Raw genomic sequence first — 24,176 nt, 5'->3', positions numbered from 1 at the left:
GAGTTTAGTGAACAAATTTCACCCTTTAGACCAAGATATGCGCCAAAGGTCAGAAATAAAATTTTAAAGAACTTATGTTAATTTAGAAAAGGAAATAATTTAAGAGTATTTGACAAGACCTTGGAATAATTGAAAATTATATTTATCACTTTCTAATATGATATCGTAAAAAGGCGTGTGTGTGTGTGTGTGTGTGTGAGCGTGTGCGTGTGTGTGGTGCCAAAGAGTTGATGATTTTGGAGCCACCCAGAGAGGCAGCAGTACCCATGATTCATTCTGTGCGTTAAAGTGGCGTCGCCGTGAGCGCGCATTGTCCTCCGTGCGGGGCAGGGTGAGAAAGACCCAGCAGGCTGAGCTTTTAAAACACCGCAGGAGACTATAAAGCTGCTCCATGCCCGCTGCAGGATCGGACCTCAGACAGGCGGAGGAGAAGGGAGGACAGCAGTGTTCAAGGTTCAGCCGCGGAAATCTGAGCTCTGCTCAAGACGCCAGCGCCGCCAGAGTTCGACCCAGTCGTCTTGTCTCAGGGGAGTTAAATCCGACTGCTTTACGGATGAATTAGTGTCGGACAGTTTTCTACTCATTTCCACTCAGTGATTATGCTGCCTGTCTTCCGTTGCCGCCCTGCTTCAGTTTGACACATCTGAGCTGGACCCGCCGGCCGGTCGGACTGATCCCTAACTGGACCAAGAGTTGGACTCGTTATCGAAAACTGTCCCGGTCCGTAGTTTAAATCCCCCCCTTCCCACACACACACACACACACACACACAAAATGGGATCCCACCAGCTAGACGCGCTGTTCAGGAAAAGTTTGCTGTGGACGGTGCTGATCCTCTGGATGTCCATGTTCGCTAACGGGACCTGGAAGACTGGACTTTACAAGGGATATTCAGCCGGGTCGCAGAAAGCAGCCACTCACACCTCAATCTACCAGAAAAAGTAAGAAGCGCACCGTCTTATAGTCACAATAGCAGTGTTTAGCATTTTAAAATGACTTGTTTACACACATAAAATGATTGGCATCTATTTTGGAACCTTGTGCGTGATTCCTTCACTGCGTGACTTGGGAGATTTACTCTCAAAACCATCCATCTACCGGTTCGTTGTGCTCCTGACGGCTGGTTTCCTTGTTCCTCAGCGGTCTCCTCCTCACTGTGGCCCCGTGTGTCAAACCGCTTCCACTGTCCCTGGCATGATGCAGCGCCATCATCTGCTTTCTTTTGCTGTCGGAATTTATTTCAAGGTTCAGCTTCATCCACAAAATAGAAGCTTTTGTGAGGTCAGGCTCCCCAGAATAAGTGGTTATTGAATTTAATAAGGTAATCATATCATAAAATGATTGATCGCCTTTATAGGGGTTTCGCTGACAGAGGTGTTTCTGAGCAACACCTCTGTGCTCAAAGGGCAGATTAGGTCTGTGTCAGAGTTCAGTACAAAGATGAGAGGAAATGTTTGTTCTACAAATAAGTATTCATAGGACTTTTTCACATTTTTGTCATATATTGCAACCACAAATGTAAATATATTGTATTGGGTTTTTGATGGGACATGAAGTACCACATGCTTATAATTTCAAATTCAAAAATACTTCATTGCTACCAGAGGGGAATTAAATGTCGTAACTCGTGTCAGTTCAAATTTCTTGAGAGTTATTGTGGACAGTGATGACGGTGTGCAGGAAGGATCTCTCAGATCACTGTCCAGTCTGTTGTCCAGGTGAACACCGAGGTATTTCCATTCCTCATCCACTTTCACTTCTTCTCCCACGATGGAAATGGGGTTTGATCGAACCCTGTTTCTTCTTTGATCTAACCCCTGGCATCACATCATCTCAGGCGATGTGGGTCGAGCAGTGCTGTGTGGGATATTGCTTTCTAACATAACAACGCAGCTTCCATTCTTTGGTCTCCACGAAGCTTCGTCCAACCACCTCGCGTCTTATGCTCCCCTTTTGCCTCTCGCATCCAGATGTTTGTTGAGGTGTTTACCAAACACGAGCCACTGGGGCACCACAGCATCTGGGCTTGTTTTGGGGAGATGTCAACGCTTGTGTGCAGGAAAAAAAAAAGCTGCTGCTGTTCTGAATCGGCCGCTGTCCTTAGAAAGGTCAGAGAGTCTGAAGCAAAATGAAAAGGAGCAGTCTCTCGGTTTGGTCTGGTGTTGCTGTGTACGCACCAGTTAATGGTGTCAACCGGCCCATCCGGAGGGAAAAACGATTTCTCAATGTTTGTCCATGGCAGCCAGGGGATAAACGGATCTTGAGTAATTTTACGACATGTCTTTTTCAGTGATTATTACACTTCAGCGCATCACTATGCTACTAGGGTAGATAATTTGTTATTTCTGCAGTTTTCGACATGGTTGGAGATCTTATCATGTGTTCTGTGAGCATCTAATTACTCGCCTTGCTTATTCATTGAAGTGAAGGTTACTGCAGGTTTAAACAAGACAGCCTTTGATTTTGTCTTTTCAAATGACCTTAAATACATCTACTGCTTCACTGACAGCTGGCTACATTCCTGGCAGACTACTTATTGGATTAAGCCACATGTGTCAAACTCGGGGCCCCGGGGGCCAAATCTGGCCCACTATAACGTTTAATGTGGCCAAGATAACCTCTGTGTGTCGAAATACTACTCTATCAATCAAATCAAATCAGTTTTTATTTGTATAGAGCCAAATTAAGTCGGTGTGAAAATACTTTCAATATTGTTTTACTTTCTGAATGCAGAGAGAGCCATTTATTGAAATGCTAACAGTCTGTTAATGGGTGGTTTTATCAATACATTTTGCATCAACCAGGTTGGGTTTTACTTTTGCATGGTATTCATACTATGTGAACTTTTTCAAACTTCAACACAGGACATCCACAAACTAAAACGTATTTTATCTGGATTTTTATGGGATGGAGCAACACAATGTAAAACATAATTGTGAAGTTGAAAGAAAACAATGCATGGCTTTCAAAACATTTTCTTGAACTAGAACTGCAAAAGGAAACTCTTTGGTCATGATATGTGGATCACGATGTAAACCTCCTTCCTAGGAGAGTTGGACTTATAAGATGAGAAGCTCCGTCATCGAGTGCTGTATTGGAGTGGAGCTGCTGCTCTACATTAAGTTGGCTGAGCTGGTTCATTCATCAGATCAGGATGCCTCCCTTTGGAGCTTCGGTGGAAACATCTCACCGATGGGAGACCCCCAGGACAGACCGAGGGAGTCTCCATCCCCTCTGGCCTGGAAACACTTTGGGATTTCCCTGAAAGAGCAACAGAGTGTTTCTAAGTGGAGCGATGTCTGGGTTTCCCTCAGGGATCTATCGCTATAATTTAATCTCTGATCACCACATCCAAGTTAAAAACCCAGTAAAGAACAGCTCTCCATGGTTTGTCAGTCGAGTCCTTTTATTTTTTACATTCATTCTTAAAACACTAGAAAATGCACAAACCCTTAAACAGATGGAGGGACAGCTCAGGTGTCCAAATCAGAAAACTCAAAACAGACAAAGACAAATGACTCTTCTTTGTCTTTGCTGAAAGAGTCACTTAGCTCTGACTTTGAGGACCTGTGTGTGCTGTTTTGATGATGTTGCACACTGACCACAGTATCCTGAACTAACTTAATATTTGTTAACTCCTCCGGAAATAAAGACTGAACATAACTAATGTCGGGTCTATTTTTTTCAGAGCGCCAGGAATGTAGAGCTCATTAATTTCACCTTTACTCGTACTCTTTATTTGTCTTTTTGTCATTTTATCTTGAACCACATTCATCTTAAGCCTCCCCCTGTGTCCCATGGGACTAGCGTTGCTTTGTAATTGTCTTTTTTCCATTTCTTTGCTCCCGTCGGACTTTGAGACCTTTCGGACAAAACGACCTCTCCTTTCCTTTGGCCGTTTGCTGCATCAGTCTTTTCTCCTCCTTTCTCCCCTGAGTGTTTTCCACTGACAGAAATCTAGAAAAATTCTCTCCTCACTGCATTTGCGTTAGTCCCTCTTCTGTCTTCTCCTGCTGTTGAGAATAGATGTCTGGATGGAAATGTTTTTCTACCAGAGAATCATCTGCGTTTCGATTTCGGTTCACATCGCAGTTGTTCCTCCCAGGTTCCCCTCCGGCCCCCATTGCACAGTAAGGAGTAAGTGTCAGCGTGCAGCATGTCTGGGTGAAATGAGGGCACGCTCTTTAGCTCCAATGTGCCTTATAAGCTTTTTCTTTGTTTTGCATCCTGTCTGCATTTGCATACATTAGAAATAAGAGTTAATTTCCCTTTTGTTTTGTCTTCTCCGTCACTTGGCGTCTGTGGCGCTGAGGAGCAGATGGGACAAAGCTGTGATTTCTTTCTTAACTCTTGGCTGTGGCTACGTGCGACGGAGACGGCGGATGATTTATTTAGCTAGGGACTGCAGCATTCAGAGTGTGCCATGTGTGCTTTGAGACCTGATACTCACTGAGGGCCCACTTGGTGTTTTGCCAGAGAAACAGCATGGTGCTGGTGGGTTTCACACTTCATAACACACGGGTGCCTCCACTAAGGGGAAGGTGTTGACTATGAGCCATTTAAGAGTGAAGGATTTAGTGGAGCGAGCACCTGTGCTCCTTGTTACAGGAGTTTTCAGCATCTTGTCAGGAGAAGAGAGGATGAGTTTGCGATGTGTCAATTGCAGTGACTGCAGGTAAAGATATGTTTTTTGCAATGGAATTACGAAAAAGTTGTACTTTGTATTAATTCAAATTTTCTCAGCTATAAGAGCTGAGATAATAGCCATTGTCGTCTTCACACATGTGAGGACAGCCTGCAGTTTGCTTATTGCTGTGGAGCTGGATTTGAAGACTCTATCAAACCCACTGTCATCTGGACAAAGCGGGCAGCACTGTGAGGACAGTGTGCTTTGATTTATCCAGTGGATTTAAGGGTGGTGCAGGGGTAAAGCACACATCACAGGTTCAAGTCCCGACCTGGTGACCTTTGGCGCATATCTTCCCTCTCTGTCATTACCTACGTTCCTGTCTGACCACTCTCAAATAAAAGCCACTAGAGCCAGTAAAACCTTTAAAAAAGTGAATTTTTGAGCACAATTTAGCCCAGCTTGCTTTGTCTGAAACTCTAGAAGACTCAGGTGGAGGCCTTGGTAATCACCTGAATCCGTGACTACTGACCAGTTTGTGTGTCTACTCAGATGGTCAGCAACACAGGAGCACCACTCTAATCACTCCTTTTCACGCAGTACACTTCAGATTTTCAGCACAAGTCAGACTCTGGTCATCTACAGAAACACTCGGGTGACTCTGCAGTTGTCTGATGGATCAGAGATAAACAAGAAGCTGAGTATAGTGAAACAATCGTCTTAGAGGGAATATTAGAGCACCCCTCCCGCTCAGCTCCTCCAGACTAGCGTCAGTCTCAGATACTAAGCAATTAACTCTGCTGAGACTATTGCATAAACTACTTCTCAGTGTAATGATCCTGCGAACATTGTAAACAACGTAATGGAGAGACGTTGTTGTGATGATGCACTAAATTCAAGAGCAGGAACTCCTTAAAGAGACAGAGACCCAATTTCAAGGAGTTAAATTGAGAAGTCGAATTTCTTTTAAGTTATGCTTGATATATACAATATTTTTTTTAATCAGAACTGAAGGTAACATAGTTACTTGATTGTGCTATAACCTATCACTGTGTGCCTGGAAAATGCATAATACCGCCTCTCTGATGATCAATATACAGTGAAATTTATAACAAACAAAACACTTCTATTTGGCATAGGGGGACTTAACTGTGGCACAGGGGATTTTTTATTCAAAATATGTATTACTTAATAGGATAATGATAATAATAATAATAATAATAATAATAATATATATATATATATATATATATATATATATATATATATATATATAAATAATATTATTTTGCATAAAATTGTACAACTGAAATAAAATATTAATTAATCTTAGATTTTTTTCACACATTTCACTCAACATGTGTTAAATGACCACATGCTGACATCTCAAGACCGCTTTAATTTTTAACAGTCAAGCAACTGTTCAGAACTGTATCCCAACCCCCAGTCTTGTTTCATTTATTGGAGCAAACGCTGTGGGAATTTCCTTTTCACCTACAGCGTACATGCAAAGAGAAGGAAAACGGGGAGACCATAAACCTTTCCCCCAGTTTCCTCCACGTAACCCACGGGAACCGCCTCTGTCGTTCCCAGGTGAAACCTCCTGTTGGCCTGGGAAACTCAGACGTTCGGCCCGTTCGTCCTGGATGCTCACTGGCAGCAGAACACACGAAGCTTGGTCTTTGCGCTGCGGGCTGCGCGGTCTGCTCTGTGGTTTCTGCAGCTTCCGTCTATACATCCACCGATTGTGCAAAAACTGATCATGCTAATTGTTCCCTTATTTCTCTAACAGCTTGTCGTTCAGCAGCTTTCCCAAGTTTTTTTTCTTTCTCATAAATGAATGCCATGTGATTTGTGATTAGAGAGATGGGTTCAGATGTTGGCTTTAAAGCTAAATGTTTCTCGGAGTCTATCCGACTCTTAAAAAGAGCTTTCAGACAGAATTTAACTAAAAACCTATTAATTCTCAGTGTTTTTATAACTTACACAACCAGATGTCTTTTTAAGACTGCTACATTAAAAGAAAGTATCACTTTATGTTTTGGGTACCTGCGCTGTAAACACGTGGCCTCTAAATCATCTGCATGGTTTAGTTTCTCAGTAGCAACAGTGAGTCCCAGTAATGTCTCAGAAGCCGTCTATGGGAAGGCGGTGAACTCGTGACCCGGCTGTAACCCGTGTTAAAAATCCACTCCAGAGAAACTCCGCCTCCTCCGAGACCCCAGCGCAAGCGGATGTGCATTGATAGAGGACCAACGTCAGTGTAAATACAGCCCTCAATGCGCTCATTGGGAAAATTGTGGCTGATTAAAACCATGTAAACACCACGAGGAAGTCTCAAAACAAAAGGGCGGGGGAGGGAGGAACAAAGCAAACCAACTTGGGCTGCATGGCTAATTAGCTTTTGTGACAGCATGTGATTGAAGACGTTCGTCTCGGCCAAGTTAAAGAATGCGATTTTGGTTTTTATCCACAAGCAGCGAATGCTCATTCTGCCCTTATTTACAGTTTGTATCTCTGTTTGGCTTGCCCGTGTGTTTCTGCAGGAACTGGTGTCCTCACACAGTAACCAAGACAGTGACCTGCCAGGTGCAGAACGGGACGATCCTCCAGCGGGTCTACCAGACCTGCCGCTGGCCGCAGGGATGCTCAGGGGGCAGGTGAGAGGTCGAGGGGACCTTATGGACCCCGCTCCGCAACTCCGTCAAAAACCCTTTATCTTCATTGGTTTGAAAGCAGACACAACTCTATAATGATTTAGTTCATGCATTTTTACAGCTACTACAGATGCACAGTGTTGCATAGGGGTTGAAAGCACAAAAAGGACAAAACAGAGCAACTTTGTAGTACTTTGTCCAGGCTTCCTGTTATCTGCTTTACAGGGTTAGTTTGGGGTTTTGGAAATTAGGTTTTGCGACGTATTTACTGGTAATCGTTTCCTTACCTGCAGTGGAAAGATGTCATTTCACCATGAGCTTGATGGAAAATTAAGGAACTAGCTAATCCGCCTCCTCAGCTCATTTGAGGGATCCACTGTCAGTCAGGATGATTTTCAAACAACTACGAGACCTGGCAAGTACAGGAGCGTACTTTCTAAGCATATCTTTATTTATCATGTATGAAAATTAAGAGGCTACCACTGGCCTTTGAAGTAACTTTTGATAGAAATACAGATGTTGTCCTGCTTGACAACAGTTTGCTGTGAAATTGTAGGCTTTCTGTATCTGCTAACTTTCTATCGCGCTGATTTGAACTGCCTTGTTTTGAGTTAATTGGCCAACATGTTTTCTGTCTGACTGGATTTTAGCCATTCAGACGCCCAATAGAGCATCTTCCTGACGCAGATAATGGAGTCATAATCTTACCGTCGTTTCTGGTGACTCTCACCTACTTTCCACCTCACTGGACGTGTTTTAGTGAACATCTTTTCACCTTTCAGTCACATTAAAGCCAACTTAATCTTTTACATTTTAATTCAGTGACATTTTGGTGGATTGAGACAGTTCAAATCCTTTTGCTTCAAATGTGCTCTTAAGAAGTCTTTGTTTGAAGGACCAGATTGTGCCACCCCTCCACCCACACAATACAAAAAGAAGTGGGGAACCCGGACCCTCCCTCCATGTGAATGTGAAAAGCATAGGGGAAGAAATTACAGAATTACAATTCAGTCCTACTGCTATTTGTTTTGTATACAGATTTTATAAAAGAACAGATAATTGTAGGTCGATATAGATGTAAAAACCTGATACAGGCAGCGCTGAGAGCAACCAGACACTTTGTAAAACATTTCTACGAACAGCGCTGTTGTTATCATAAGTTGGAGTTGAGGTACGGTATGTTCATCAATTGGAAGAAGACCTAATTTTTACGTTTCCAACTGGCCGATCCAGCTAAAAGTCAACACACTTTTGTCAGTATTTGTTTGTTGGTGCATCAAAATGAGTAAAAAGTTGAATCATTTATGATTAACCCACGGTTTATTCTTCTCACGTTAAAGACTTTGGACAAAATATGTAAGGATAATTTTGACAGGTGGCCCAGATGCACAGAAAACAAGAAAATGAGAGTGAACAGTTGATTCTAATCACACTTATCCGTTTTGTGTGTTTTTCAGCTTTAAGACAGTAGTGAGACCATCTTACAAAGTGGTGTACCGCACCGTGACCTCACTCGAGTGGAAATGCTGTCCAGGATTCAGCGGCACCGCTTGTGGAGAAGGTAGGCGATGACTAAAGGAGGATTTTTTTTTTTTTTGGGGGGGGGAATATGGACATGATTAACAAAGGACGGGAGAGAACACTTGGACCTTTTCTACTTTTACCGTTTTCATTTTCCCTTCTCTTTCTCATCTGGCTGACTCATCCGTCCCTATTCCTCTTTTTTCATTAAAGCCTTGTAGCCAGCGTACTGTATGTGCCCTCCGCTGCGTTTGTGCAAGTAATACTTTCAAACAGGAGTGATTTCCATTAAGCTTATATAAGGCAGCCTCTGTCCCTTAAATGAAGTTACGAAATAAGAGGCTGCGGCCTCCTCGGGGCGAGTCAAATACCTCAGTTCTGTTAATCAGCTGTAATGTCTTTATTCCAGCAGTAAATTTAGCCCGTCAAGGCTTATTCTATTCTGTGGTTTTTATTTTTTATGATCCAGCTGGAACCAACTCTTCATCTTCTTAAAGTGCCATGCTCCCAGAACTGTTTTCATTTCTCAGCTCACACACACACGTGCGCGCACACACACACACACACACACACACACACACACCCGTAGAGCATAATGACTTTCCCTGGCACTAGTCTGCAGGTCTCGGCTGTCTGGGGAGGAGGGTGGGGCATCTGTTTATGTCGTGACCCAGAGCTTGAATGGGTGTAACATAAATTGTCAGACCATGCATGACAAAGGACAATAAATGTTTACAGTGGTTAAAGTGGTCCCTTTTTTGTGGTGATGAAAACGGAGGCTGTGCACTTCTTTTACGCTCGCTCTCCCAGGTGGACCCTCCCTCTGGTCTGCGGTCTGCTGCGGCGCGGCTTCAGTTTAAGAAAAACATCTCCACTTCTCCCCGCTTGCTTAAACTCGCACACGCCGAAACCACCCAAATGCACCGCCTGATTTAAACCCTCCCCACTCTCGGAAGGCGAAAAACACACATTCTCAGTCAGACAGCGCAGACTTTACTTAACAAAAGGAGAAAACACACACAGAGTGAAACTGGGAGGAAATTATCCAATTAAGTTGTTGCTAGAGGAGATTCTCCCCCTCCCCGGGTTGTCATGGCAGTGGGGGTCGACCGAGCCAGCGGGGGATGCTGGGATTAGCCACTTATCAGAGCGTCGTTCCGGGTGGCTCAGATCAGAGACGCTGCTGAGTAGCAGTGACAGCTCCCATTCACGAGGCTTTTATTCCTCTGCACTGTGGATGCCATCCAGGGCCACCGGCACTTTGTTCTGCTCCTGCCTCGTGAGCAGAACCCCGTGCCAGCGGAGAACCTGATACCCCACTGCTGTCTGTCTGGTTCTGCTACTTAAGGAGAAACAAAGGCCCGCTGCCACAGGGGCGAACCTGGAGGCCAGACCCCGCTTAAAGTCTGGAACCGTAGCGTTGCCAAGTGAAAGTAAAAGGCTGCAGCTCAGTGGGTGTAAGTTTGAAATCACGTCTTCAGAAAACCAGTGTGGATGACAGTGAGCACCTCTTAAGACTTGAAGTGCATCTGATTTTTAAAAAGTCATAAGAATCTAACCTGCCTCGATGTTGAAACTGACTAATAACTAACATTAGTCAGTTATTCTGACTAATGTTTTTTTTTAACTATTTTTTTTACACAACCTACCTCGGTACACCTTTTTTATTCATTAAATAATCTCTGGTGTAAAACTAATGTAGCATTTAAGAAAAGGAACATTGCATGTTGGTGTGGGGCTGCGCTGCTGCTTGTGAAAGTCCAATAATTGGTTTGTGACCATAAATTTATTTGCACTAAAATTATGTAACAAGACAATGATTCAAAGCACACCAGCAGGTTTTTTTTTTTTTTTTTTTATCTGAAAGGTTAAAAGTAAAGTAGGGTCCTAATCAAAGTCTGGAATTAAAACCAATTGAGATTCTGCTGCTTGATCTTTAACAGAACGTTTATGATCGAAAACTCTCCCACTGTTTCCAAATTAGAACAGTTCTGCAAGTAAATGGGGCCCAAAATTCATCCACAGCTGTGTAAAAACTCACTGCCAGTTGTCACAAACGCCAGCAATCCAAGTACAATTACTTTAATGAGCTGAAGCAGCTCATCAAAGTAAACTGGAAAAATAAACCGCAAACTGGAAACAGACAAAGTGACAAAAGAAAAGCAAAAGCAGGAGAAATCTGTGAAAGACCAGATGCTTCAAGGCACCGTGTATGTAGGGTAGCCGTTGTATTTCAGTCCTTTAGTGAACTTTAATATTCATCCGTCCGTCGTCTATCCCTGCTTATCCCTGCAGGGCCTCCAGGGTTCATCTCCAGCAGTCATTGGGTGAGAGGTGGGTTACACCCTGGACACGTCGCCAGTCAATCCTAGACTTTATAAACAATGTGACAAGTTAAGTTGTGTCTCTGCCTTTTGTAACTTTTGTGTTTTCAGGCTAAGCTTTACTCTGGGAGTGGCTCAATGACGGGCAGTTGCAATATATCCAGCATCAGTTCAGACTGCATGAGAATTAGACGCCTGCGTTTCAGATCGGAGTTGGACGAATGCTTTTTTCACAGCCCTTAAAGGTGTGAGAGGAAACTCTGACTCAGCACCCGTAACTCCACAGGTCCGGTCTGGTGTTAAATATGACATGTCTCTGTTTCGGTTTTGGATTGTTCGTCTGCACAATCAGAGCAGGACTGTGCAGAAACGGATTATACAGCTTCGAGACAAGAGCTTGCTTTGACTATGGCAGCAATTTTTATTTATTTATTTATTTTTTTACCCGTCATGCACAGAATGAGAGGCTCTAAGATCCAAAGATTACGTCACATAATTATTGATAGACAAAAGTAACGGCGTAAAATAGCAGTCCAAGAGGCAGGCATCTTTCACATTAGCCTTCTTTCTCTTTTCTCTCTCACCCCAAACTCTGAACTTGGCTGGAATTCCAGCTCACTGGTGTAATTACTGGGTCTTAATTGTTTTCTATGAGGTTTGGGAAATATTGTCTTTCTTCTGGACCTGGAACACAATGCTCTTTATCTTTGATTGAGCCAAAAGGAAAAAAAAAAAAAAAAAAAAATGGGGCTAAGTATTTGCAGATGGAAGCACTTTCATTGCATGCCAGAAACAGGGATTTAATGTATGCCTGTTTGGCTTTGGCATACCAAGAAAGTAAATGCTAGTTTTCAGTGGGGATATCTCAGCTTATGCCACATTTAACACAAATATCGAAATTGTACCTCATTTAGAGGTAATTTTGTGATGAGAATATCAAATTTAGTCCTTAGAAGCAGCATTACTACATTAGAGCTGACTTGAAATGCCTCAGGAAAAGGATGAAGGGTGATTGCACTCTCAGCAGTCGTGTCTGTGAATTTATTAGGTTAACATTTTTGACTTTTTATTTTTCTCCCATCTGCTGATTTTGATAGATTTTGAAAAGTGTGAAGATGACACTTTACAGAGGCAGCACTTAATACGTTGGTTCGGATTCTGATTTATCAACCAAAAGCACTCAAAAGAAATATGGTGGCAGCTTATCGCAGGAGGAGGCCACCGTTCGGGAAACGTATGGGGGGGAATACAGAGTTAAATTAGCACGGCTGTCAAATCTTTACAGGTTTGAGAGGAGGAACTGTGGGGTAGGGTGGTGGTGGGGTGGGGGTGGGGGGGGTACCCCATCTACTCGTATCTCTCCGCCGAGCGGAGGCTGCGGTTTTTGGGTCACAATTACGGCATGACCGCGAGGCAGAGGCACGCCGTCAGTAATAAGCTGGAGAAATGTAATCTGTGTTTTCACAGCTCAGAGCAGCTTATCTCAGGCCTGCACGCTAAAACCCCGCGCTTCAAACATCAGTCAGCTGCAGCTTGCTGTTTGCAAAGGAAGAGTGGTGGTGCGTGGAGGCCGGCGTACAGTATTCGTTTGCCAGAGTCAGCGTGTGGGTGGGAGAGCGAAGCGTCGAGGATTTATATACAGTGAGGGATGCAGCTGTTCTGTGTGATTAGTTGCTTTAGTGGCTGCAGGTTTTAGTAGCTGTGAATGGAGCAACTCCACCCTGAGGTCTGAGGAGATGACCTCAGCTCTAACCGCTGCTAGACCACACGGATCTGCACCGTCAGAGTAATAACGCGGAACTTCAGCACCTCTACGTCCAGCTCTGCTGCTTCCAGCCACATTCCCAGACGTCCTGTGCGTTTGGATTAGCAGGTGTTCCGTAGCCTAGGTTGTTCTTTCTTGATCCGGTTGATTCTGATGTGAGGTGTTGTTGCACGCTCAGGCTTTCTCTCACATGTTTGAGAAGAAAATATTCAGCACGCAGCTCACATGCAGAGTTATTTAAATGGATGACCAGTGCAAACTGGAAACAGTCAAAGTTGAGACAAACCAGGTTACACTGAAAGGTGTCCAGCACAGTCACCCAGTGCTGGCCAGCCCAGAGGAACCTTACCTCCATTAAGCAACACACATAAGTGTCAGCCAGTCATAAAAAAAAAAAAAATTATATAATTTTTCCTTCTTCTCGTCTTTCTTCTCTGTTTTATTTTGTCATTAGAAAGTAGTTACTGTAAAAGATTCAGATATGTGAAGGCGGGAACCGTATCCTGTAGATACGTTCTGCTCTCTGGGACCTACACTGGAAAAATACCACAAAGCATTAATCAAATATTAAGATTTTATATGACAGAACAACACATAGTTGTGGCTTAGTGGGAACCAAAATGAAAAATTACACATTTTCTTCCCTTCTTATCTGAAACGTGAGGGTGCATTTGTATGCAGTGTCGTGTTCAGGGGGTTTTGCGACACACAAAATGTTTTTCATGAATATGTGAAAGTAAATTTTTGCCCTCAGTTAAAATGCAAACAAAACACATTGAACTTTGTGGTAATTTGACAAAAATGTGTTGAGGTTTACTTTTACTTCATACTTATGGGGGAGAGATATTTAAATTGTGACAATGTTACTGTGAAAATGGCTTTATTTTACTCCAATAACACATAAAGTTGCTTTTTTTCAGGTGTAACATTGATGCAGCCTAACTACAATTTTCTCTCTTCATTTTGTTCATTTAAGGAGACGAGAACAAAATGTTGAGATCGTCTTTTAGGCAAATTATGAAAACATATTTTCCCGTCCTTTTGTTATTTAGATTTTTTTTTTTTTTTTTACCTCGTTGCTGAGCCTCTCCCATTTTCTTCTAATCCAAAATAAAAAGCTTGTAAATCTAAGGAAGTACAGCTGCACAGTCCTTTCACCAGACCTTCGTTAAAGTTTCATGCACCCTTAGCCTCGATTCGGAGTTAAAGTTTATGTATCTGGGCTCCGGGCTGGAAATGTCTCTTCTGCTTACTGATTTATTTACGATTTCGCAAGACTTCCAGTGAGAGAACACAGAAAACTGCTTTTCCTGCAGTCGGAGGGAAACGAGGCACGCACTCAGTGCTGCACGAAACTTTAAAGGATGGCAATAGACACGCACACAAACACACGGACACAGGAGTAAAAACGAAGGCTTTTCCTCTCGCCGCTTGACGCCTGAGTGGACCGATGTGCCGCCGCCTGACAGATTGCCCCATCATGAGCAATAAGAGGAAAGATGTTATCTCCTTTTTTTTTTTTTTTTTGTCCCGCTGATGATCAAACTAAGTGACCCAGAGGCAAATTTTGTAGTTATAAAGAAAAACCTTTCTTTTAAAAAAACTTTTTTTTTAGCTTTTTAAATCCTCTCCATGAGTGAAGGTGTGGAATGTACCTCCTTCATTAAAACTGCATTAACTCCATCTGCTCCCTTCTTTCATGACCATTTCTAACCATGCATAAATACACTGTAGTTTTGCAGGATGTAGGTGCCACATATTAACACAGCACCATTGTTTTTAGTTGGACTGTGAGACGGCAATGAACCATATTTATTCGTTCTTGGGACAGCGGCAGTATTGATGCAGAATGTAGGCTACCTGCAGCTGATGAGCTCAAAGGATCTAATCTGAAAGCTGGAAATCCCTCCGACAACCGTGAATGTTTTAAATCACAACATAAGGCACATACTGGCTCCTGCTGCTGGATTATAAATCAAACTACAGTAGAAAAGTTTCCTCCTTTGTCCAGTGCATTTCTTTTTCAGTGGTAAAAACCAGTTTCTTGTTTTTTTTGTTGTTTTTTTATTTAAATATGACTTAGGACTGAGCTGATGTGTATTTAGAGCTACTTAACTTTACTCTTTTGAGCACAAATGCACAGAGAAGGTGGCTTGTGGCAGCAAATCAATCTTTTTTTTTTCTTTTTGTTTTTTTTGTAGCTTGATCAGCCTTGACCAAAAACTGAGGCAAAAATCCAGAGGCATTAAGGTATGGTCACTTGGTCACTTGGTCACTTGGCGACAACATCGTACAGGCCAAAGAGAGCTTAAAATCTCAACACTGTAACCATTTTGGCTTTGTTTTAAAATGGTAGTAAACCCAGTTGATTTTTCACACACAGTGTGACATCGCCTCTGCTCTGAATCTAAATAATTAATGACAGATCATGACTGGCAGTCAAAAACAAAACAAAAAAAAGCTACAATAAAGTTCTTAAAATAGGAATTGACTACAATTGCAAACAGCAGAGCAAAAATTGGATTTCAGCGACAAAATGATGCACTTGTATAAGCAACTAACTTACTTTTAATTCAACTTTGGAAATGTGGTTCGGTTTGATTAATTCCTTGGCCAGACAGAAATATTAGTTGTCTGCTTTAAGGGTTGCAAAAACATTTAGATAAGTTGGTATTTTTAAGAATTCCACATAAACCATAAATATTCATGTTACATATAGATACTCAGAATTTCTAATTTGTCAAATTAGACACAGACTCCCTTTTTCATACGCTTACATCAGTCAGTTGCAAAAGTTTCCTGTGCAACGCTGTAACCTCTTCCTTCACTGCTGCCGCTGCCCGCCTGCTTAGTGATAAATAGAGCAGAAAAATAAAAAGTACAATAACTTTCTTAGATCGGCCTGTGGTTATTGTAGTTCTTTTGTTGCTGTAATAAGTTCATAAACACGTATAGAGCCACATCAGAGGGACCTCGGTGTTGTGGCTCCGTGGGTGGGGATTTTATGAACCTGAACTACAAACCTTCTCCCAGCCAGAGTACACTTAAGCGCAAACAGACCAACCACATCACAGCCGTCTTGTTGTGACAACATCTTTTATGGCCTCTTGCCCTCCAACCCTCCGGCTTTGGGTTCAGTTTCCCACCAACCAAGAAGCTCTTTGCTGGTAGTTGAGCTTTTCCTGAGGTCATGGCTGTGGCTACTTCTTTTGTTTTGGTATCCAAGCGTAAAAACAGAACAAAATATCGGCCGTTTTGGAAGTGAGAACAATGGAAGCAAGACTAGATGGCCAGAGAGGTTGATATTACACGCTTTTAGTGGTTAGTAATTAAGTATTTAATGAATGTTTTTGCATCTTATAAGAATACAATCACAAACTTCAGTGTATTTGAAAAAAAGTGCAGTTTGAGGAAAAACATGTCATTGCAGTTAGTTACCTTCATAGATAGCCCTGCGTTTACCTCCATCTGTTTTCTCGTGAACCCTGACCTCCATCTCTGTGTCTGAATATGATGCTGCCATCACCGCGGTGCAGCCATCACCGTGTTTTAATGTGGTTTGTATGTAGGCCAAGGTGATGGATCTTGGAATCATGCAACCATGTTTTTCTACGGGTGTCCCTTTCACTTTGACGACTTTATGAGAAAAATCAACCGCTATGATATTACAAAACACCCAACAGTCTAGCTGGGTATTTATTTAGGTTTAATTAAAACGCTGTGTTTTAGCATTTTAAACATTTAAATATCTTCTAACTAATTAATATTTTCAGGTTTATTTATCAGGCTTTAGTGAGATCAGACTCTCTACAGTTTTTTTTTTTTTTTTTTTAACTTGCTTGTTCCACTCTGGAGCCAAAAAGTAATGTGCTTATGTGTCTGGATGTTTTGGGTTTAATTTTTGAGAGCCTTGATGTTCAATTCAATTCAGTTTAATTCAATTAAACTTTATTTATCCGCTAAGAGCAATTAAGAGCAGCAGCAGTACATATAAACGCAGACATAGCTGCATAAAACCAGCTTTAAAAAGTGCAATAAACATAAATACTAAAAAAAGAATTAGAATGGGTAACATTGATAAATAGTTTTAAGTAAGGGTGGATCAGAGTTGAGATGATGCATTTCCTTTTTTTTCCCACTTCTGGAGTCACATTCATACAGGTTATTACGGGTTATTAATAAAGCTGCTTACTATCAACATACAAATCCACTGTTTATTAAATCGGCTATCTGTTGCTGCTGACTGGAGGACTAGCGAGGCTCAGCAGGTTGAAATCATCAACTATGGAGTCCAACTCTGAACCTGTAGGTCCAGGTTTAGAGCTGGACTCTCTAAACCTGCATCTACGGATGGGACCAACAACCAGAGTTGTTTGGTCCCATCATCAGGACCGACCAGCTCTGGTGTTTTCACTGAGCCACAGCCTGAATGCACATGTTGGCTCCTTCACCTCGATCACGACTGTAATCCCCGTCCAGAGAGCGCGTGTGTGTGCGTGCGTGCGTGCGTGCTTCTTCAGGTGTTTATGGTCCACTCAGCTGTTCATGCTGATCTCACAGTGAGGGCCTTGCATGAGGCAAGCTCACAGATTTCTGAGGCATTAAAAACACCTGCTTCCCTTGAGACACATACATTCATCTAGTGCATATAGAAAAGCACATGAATCACACAATGAATGCATCAGATGACTCTGGTCAGTCAAGGCTTATAAAGGCTGTGAACTCAAATTAGTGAGTCACAGCAGTAATGAATGTGATTCACGACACTCTGAGAGGATTCATGAGGCAGTGCAAGTTTACACAATTCTCAAACGTGTTGCTAGTTTAGAAAAATAATTTGATTAGAAAGAATTTGAAAAAATACTGAGTCCACCTTAGTGGAAGATAAGACCAGTTCTACTCTCACTGGGACTTGTGTCTTTTTTTTTTCCTTCTTTTCTTTTGGTTAAAAAAAGAAAAACTTCACTTTGCTTTGTTTTTCTCCAGTGTCAAAATTACTACCAGCTTTCTGCAGACAGTATTTTTTTTTCTTCCAAACTATACAGTGAAAACGATAAAACATAAAGCTACTTGTTATAAATATTGGTGGACATGAAGGGTAGAAGGTTACTTAACAAGTTGCAAAGAAGTAGCAAAAATGAACAGATACTGTTGGTAGTTTTCTCTAAAAGGAGAGGAATTGAGAGGATGGAGGAGACTCCATGTACTTTCTGTACTCTTCAAAACCTGCCTGAGCATTAAACTGCAATGTTACTATAAAATTCAACAAAGACAATTTGAGGAATCATACCCATCTAAATCTAAACATAGTGCAGGGAAAATGTAATTTTAAAGATTTTAGTTTGACAGAGTCATTGACTGTCCATTAGTTTGCTGGATTTTGAGCTAGTGTCAAAATTTACCAAAACAGTATACTGTCATTTTAATTTATTTCTTTAGATGATTAACTTTATATGGAAAGTGCCTACTGATGAACATATAACTGTATAAATGATCACTGAGCTGGTTTATCGTGAGCTATTGTTTGAGATGGAGTTGAACATTTTAAAGGTGACATATTCTCTTTTTACAATTCACATTTCTCGTATTTGTTGTTTTTGATGCAGCTCTGACATTTTTTATATCCTTACAGAACCACAAAGGACATTTTTATTTTACTCAGATTTTCACTCAAAAAAACAAACAAACTGTAAAATAAAAGGCTGAAGGGTTTTCCAAGTCGGGATTTTAGATTGTTGCAGAAAATGACAGTTTAATTTGCAGGCTCAGCTATGGCTGCTTTCTGTCCATTTATTGATTAAATATAATACCAATAAAGAAACTTTTCAGCAGACCAATCAGTAATGGGACTGCCTGAATGGGAACATAATTTAGTAGTGTTGTCACAAAGTCTGCATGCACAGGAAACCCCCTAATAAATCTGGGTTAAAGTTTCAGTCCGAATGCTGAAATGCACCCGCACTAATTTGGATAATGACATCCAGCAGAAGACATATACTTCTCGTTTTACGCATTTATGGAGCTGAAGAAAATACCACTTCAGCTTCATTATGATCCGGCTGTGAATGGCGGCTCTCCTTTGGGAGCATTGTCTGAATAGGAAATTCAGTGAAAGGTCTGAGTTCACACTTGTGGAGGTGAGACGATCTGGTTCTGAATCACACAAAATGGACTCTCAGACCGCTTTCGAAATGATCGCCCACTTTGGACGTCTCTCTTTATTACATCCTACTTACAAAAGACCGAAAAGGATTATTGTCGGATAATGTGTTTTGTATGAACCCTCCACTTCGCCAGTGTAAACCTAGCTACTTGTATAAACAGAGCTCTATTGAAGCGGAGTCACTAAATCTGCAGCCAGATGGGTCTTTTGACCCAGAGACAACATGGAGAGTTACAGTTTGTCCTGAACGTGTGTAAGCTCAGCCCCCGTCTCCCTTTCCTTCCTCTGATCTCACTCAGGCCAGCAAGGGATCATAATTTATTCTCTCGCTCTCCGATGGAAGAAAAGATGAGTGTAAAATGAAAACTGGTGCACTGGGTAAGGAGTGACGGCGGGCGAAGAAAAAACCTGGACATGCAACTTCGTAATAAGAAGCAGGATGCTGCTGATGTTTTAAGTCGGAGAAAGAAAATGTTTTAAAGACGTAAGGCTAAAGGAGGAAGCTAGTATTCTTCGGCTGCACGTCTTACGGCTCGAAGGAGGACCAGGATGAACATTATCCATGCATGCACCACAGGGCAACAAATATTTTGACATATCTAAACAAAGTAAAGTTATTTAGGTTTCTGCTTCTCGTTTGGTTCCCAGTCGGTAATCCCCTCCCCCCCTGCTGCGGGCGAAGAGTGGACCCAAAAAAGACAGAGCAGAGGATTTAGGGGTTCAGGGATTTGGGCTTTCTGGCACAATTATAGTATTGTCCCGTAAGTGGCAGCACTGTAGCTAGGCTATGATAAGAAGCTTCTCGAGATGTACTCATTCTGAGTTTGTCTTGAATTTCACAGACATGTCATGGCTTTGATGCCGAGCGACTACAATGTGCCTTTTCTACTGCTGCTGTATCAGTAAATCAGCGGAAGGACCGCAGGAGAAAAGTGCCGCAGCATTTTGAAGGGAGAATTATGTGCACTTTGTATTTAGTTCTGTCTTCTAAAGATCCGCTTTTACCCCAGCTTTCCTCCGTCAGGCCTCAATGGACCCAGAGCTGTCAGTGTCCAGTGTAATTATAACGAAGGCCCTGCATGCTCTCAGGGCCGCTTATTGAAGGAAGAGGGCAAGCTGTGAGATTAATTACAAACAAGGCTCTTGATCGTTCATCCGTCGGAGCGGCTCTTTTTGCCAAGGTGGAATTCCTCTCATCTGACTCCACCTGAGATGTGAAGAAATATTAGATGGAGGCAATACTAGTTCAGACTGGGGGGAGGCAAGGCCACTGGGCGGGTTGAACTCAACCAGCCACTGAGCAAGACAGTGGCAGTGGAGTAAGGTTTGACTTAAGCTGGAACTGTGGAGAGAGGGTGACGGTGAGGGGCTGCAGGCAAAAACATAGTCTGGGACATAACTTTACCCTGTTTGCACAAACAAAAAATCTAAATATTACTCAAATCTTCTGTCGTTTTTCAGAGTTTTGGTTACAGCCTGAATAACCAGAGTAAATGGTGTCTTTGTCCCTAAAGTCAGTAACGGTCCTGGGAGATTTAGCTTTAAATATTCAATCATACCAACATGTTTCTTCTTAGTGGAGGTAATTTGAACGCTCGCAGTCCCAACTTCAGTACGTTTGAGAATCTGTGGAGGGAGCTAAAGATTAGGGGCTAACACTTTTCATAAAGATGACATAACATCTGTCATGAACATGAAAAAGTCTTTATGAATGTTTATGACAGTTGTCATGAAGTGTCTTTTGGTAAATAATGACACTTTTAATGCAAATTTGCTCTAAAAGTTGCATTGAAAGTCCATTAAAAGTCTCGGCTTTGAATGATTTTGAAAATTATGATAATTTAATGCAAAGTTGGCATTTTTAATGGACTTTCAACGCAACCTTTAGAGCAACTTTGCATTAAAAGTGTCATTATTTACCAAAAGACACTTTATGACAACTGTCAAACATTCATAAAGACTTTTTCATGTTCATGACAGGTGTTATGTCATGTTTATGAAAAATGTCATGTCAGTCTTATGCACACCCCTTCAGGTAAAGTGTTACTGATTAGGGTGATGGGAAGCAGGTCTTCCAACCTCAAAGCCGTCAGCAAAGATAAGTTCACCCATCTGAAACAAAAGTTTCAGTTGAATTCAGTGATTTTTAAATCAAAATCTGGGATGGTTTTTGAACATTTTTTGTCTTAATTTTACATTTTTGAAGAGACTGGTTATTTGATAGCATAATTTTTTGACACAAGTGATTCCTTCACTTCTTCACCAGTGATCTGGCAAAGGCTCTTTTAGCCTTGATGAGCTGTGAGGTCGCCGAGTGTAAAAAACTGCTGATTGCATTAAAACTCTGGAAGAGTCGGCCGTTTTCACAGTCTCTATGACTCCGCCAGAGTGGACAGAGAGAAATTATCACCATAGTTTCTCAAAATAGGGATTTACTTTCATTCTCACTCGTTTAGATTTTATAGATGAATTAAAACTGTTACTCTCCGTGGGAGAGCAGGAAAAGGGAGGAGGACGTGAAATTGTTTAAAGTGACTTTCCTTTTCCATTTGTGCAGATGATGTCATGTATATTCTGCAAAGTGCTGTCATCTTCTTTAAAGTGGTCTTGTTTATAGATTCATTATTGTGTGAAATGCCTTTTAAATGCTGCTTTGGTCTAAATGGCTGTAATTTTTACAGGTTTTATAAGTAGTTTAAAGAGTCTGTAGATAAAACAGAGCACAGAGTCAGCACAACTTGACTTCATTGTCTTAAATTTTATAGTGGAACGTAATCTTAAAAATATATTAAATCTCATTATTCAGTTAAAATTACTTGTATGCCAAGGGCAGATGTTGAATTTGAGAGTGTGTGTGTTTTTTTTTTTTTTTTTTTTTGTTTTCCAATGAATCTTGAGGTCTTTTCTTGGCAGCCACTCTTTGTTTAAGCTTGATTCTGTTTAGGCAGTGTTAGGGGAGGAGAGGAAGACCATTGATTTCCCTCACACTTACACACATGCGTGCACACCCACACACACATGGGTTTAATTTTTCACATAAGCTGAAAGGGAAAGTAAGATTTGCATCTAAAATTGTGCTACTGAGCAGGAGAAAAAAAAACCCACCCGTCTGCACAAAAAGGTTGCTGTGTGTGCATTTACGGCAAATATGCCCACATTTCTGGATATATTTTAAATTAAGTCCAAACGATTTGCTTTGGAAGTTCTAAGACCGGAGCTATTTGTGAAGTAAATACTGTCTGCTGAAAGCTGAGATAGGAGAATAGAGAGGGAACCAAGTGGCCTGTTTTGCTGTTAGAGTTGCAAAAGATCTGGGAAGGAGTTGGTACACGAGAAGGTGATGTATGAGTTCACATCCAGGCCACTTTTGCTCCATGAAGTAAAACTTTTTGCCCTTGTTTACATCAGACTTCACAGCTTAGGTGACTGGTAAATCAACCAGCTCTTTTGTGAAGCCAGCAGTGCTGCAGGTTGCCTAAACCCCTCTTACAGAATACCCCAGCCTTCAGCAGGTGGTATTTTTTCCTTTTACAATCTGTGGGATGCATCTCTTTTCTGTCAGAGTCAGAAGCATCTTTTACTTGCTCTAATGTTCAGAAACATTACATTTAAATGTCAAAAAATTGAATAGTGGCCGTTTTAAGATCAGATTTTTCTTTAAAGGGAGACATGTACAGAAAAAAAAGGATGAAATCATGATCATTTCATTTTTATTTTGAAATATCACAACTTAGCTTAGCACATATTGGCATTGACTATGTGTTGTACTTATGTTTAATCAATTGTTCTGATCTTTAAATGAGTCGGTTTACAGTAGTGTCATGTGGCATCAAACTACCAAATAGCTTATTTTGTTTCTTGTTTTTGTCCTCATAGCTTTTTGACTTAGAAGCAGCATCCTGACTGTGGCTTTTCCTTTATGCAGCCAGATGTTCTTAACATTTAGTTGTGTTTCTTTATTGCTTGCATCTGCTGGACTTGACAGCTGTAATTGGGTCTTTATGTATTTAGTGCAGTCTCCTCTGTGAGTCCAGTGTTGAAATGAAATAAATGGTGTGTACAGAAAATTAAACTAAAGGGATTGCTTTGCAAGTTCCCTCATTGTGTATGGTTTCTTCTTGTTTTAAACAATGAAGACATTTCCAGGTAAGACCTTGGGCCATTTTTGTCCAGGTTGGCTAAAGTATCATATAACCCAAGGTCATTCTGACCCAAGACCTCCAGCTCTGTTTCAAAGCCCAACTCGCACTGCGGCAACAAAGGGGGAAGACAGAAACAATACATACATCACGTCAGCACTCCACATTCCCATAAATACTAACTCCAGACAGATAGATGCTGCAAACGATGTCACATGGGAGACATATTTAGTCGAGACAAACCAGATGTTTTATCTCATCTGTGCGTGTGTGTGTGTGTGTGTGTGTGTGCGTGCGTGCGCGCGCGCGCGTGCGTGCGTGTGTGTGAGTGTTCTGCTCCCTTGCAGAAGGAGAGGTGATCTCTGGAGCTTGGGGCTCTGCATGTCACCTCTGCTGCTGCTGCATAAAGGACGGCCGTGATAGATTACAGTCCTCTCACCACGGGGATCTCGTATTTACATGATTTATACCACAAAGGGCCACTAAGACCAAACGTTTGCTGTAAACGTGCAACTTTTCTCCTGTAACTCTTAATAAAGAAACTATCTTCACTTTACACTGCGTCTCAATGTGACCGTACATCTAACTGATGATACGATCTCTGGAATAACATAACTGTGATGATTAATGCTCTCCTGGTGATTAGAGTATGAGGTTAAAATGCCAAATTCAGCATGATTCATAATCTAATGAATTGTTTCATTTAGTTTATTTAGGTTCATAGTGGTGTCAGCATTTCAACATTCTTGTAGTGATATATCCTCATTAGTTTTTAACACTAAAATGGCTTTTGGTTTTTAAGACATTAATCACACATTTTGAAGTTTTACCGGTTATGACGTAAGTGTTTCCTGACACGTTTTTCTGTTGCATGTTTTTAAAAAGAAACGCACACAAAAAACAGAACTTCTAAATAAATATTTGATGTTGTGAAATGCTGGACTATGATGGCATTTATTTTTCACAGATTAAAATCATGC

General features: G+C 41.5%; 1 protein-coding gene across 5 annotated transcripts in view; it reads left to right on the top strand.

Moving 5' to 3' along the window:
- Positions 1 to 230: 230 nt before the first annotated feature.
- Positions 231 to 24,176, top strand: part of emid1 (EMI domain containing 1) — a 63,304-nt gene continuing 39,358 nt past the window's right edge. For 2 of the 5 annotated variants that reach the window (XR_001422312.1, XM_015018457.1), the window contains exons 1-3: positions 231 to 941; positions 7,174 to 7,287; positions 8,742 to 8,845. Coding sequence is in view for 4 of the 5 variants with exons in the window: in XM_015018457.1 (XP_014873943.1) it covers positions 775 to 941; positions 7,174 to 7,287; positions 8,742 to 8,845 (385 nt within the window). In the remaining variant the exon portion in view is untranslated. The remainder of the gene's footprint in view (positions 942 to 7,173; positions 7,288 to 8,741; positions 8,846 to 24,176) is intronic. The other 3 variants (XM_015018440.1, XM_015018433.1, XM_015018448.1) reach the window with 3 other exon arrangements.

Source organism: Poecilia latipinna, unplaced genomic scaffold, assembly GCF_001443285.1.
Source record: "Poecilia latipinna isolate Pla-1442-1.1 unplaced genomic scaffold, P_latipinna-1.0 Scaffold79, whole genome shotgun sequence".
Lineage (NCBI taxonomy): Eukaryota > Metazoa > Chordata > Actinopteri > Cyprinodontiformes > Poeciliidae > Poecilia > Poecilia latipinna.
This window is presented reverse-complemented; position numbering and strand designations above follow the sequence as displayed.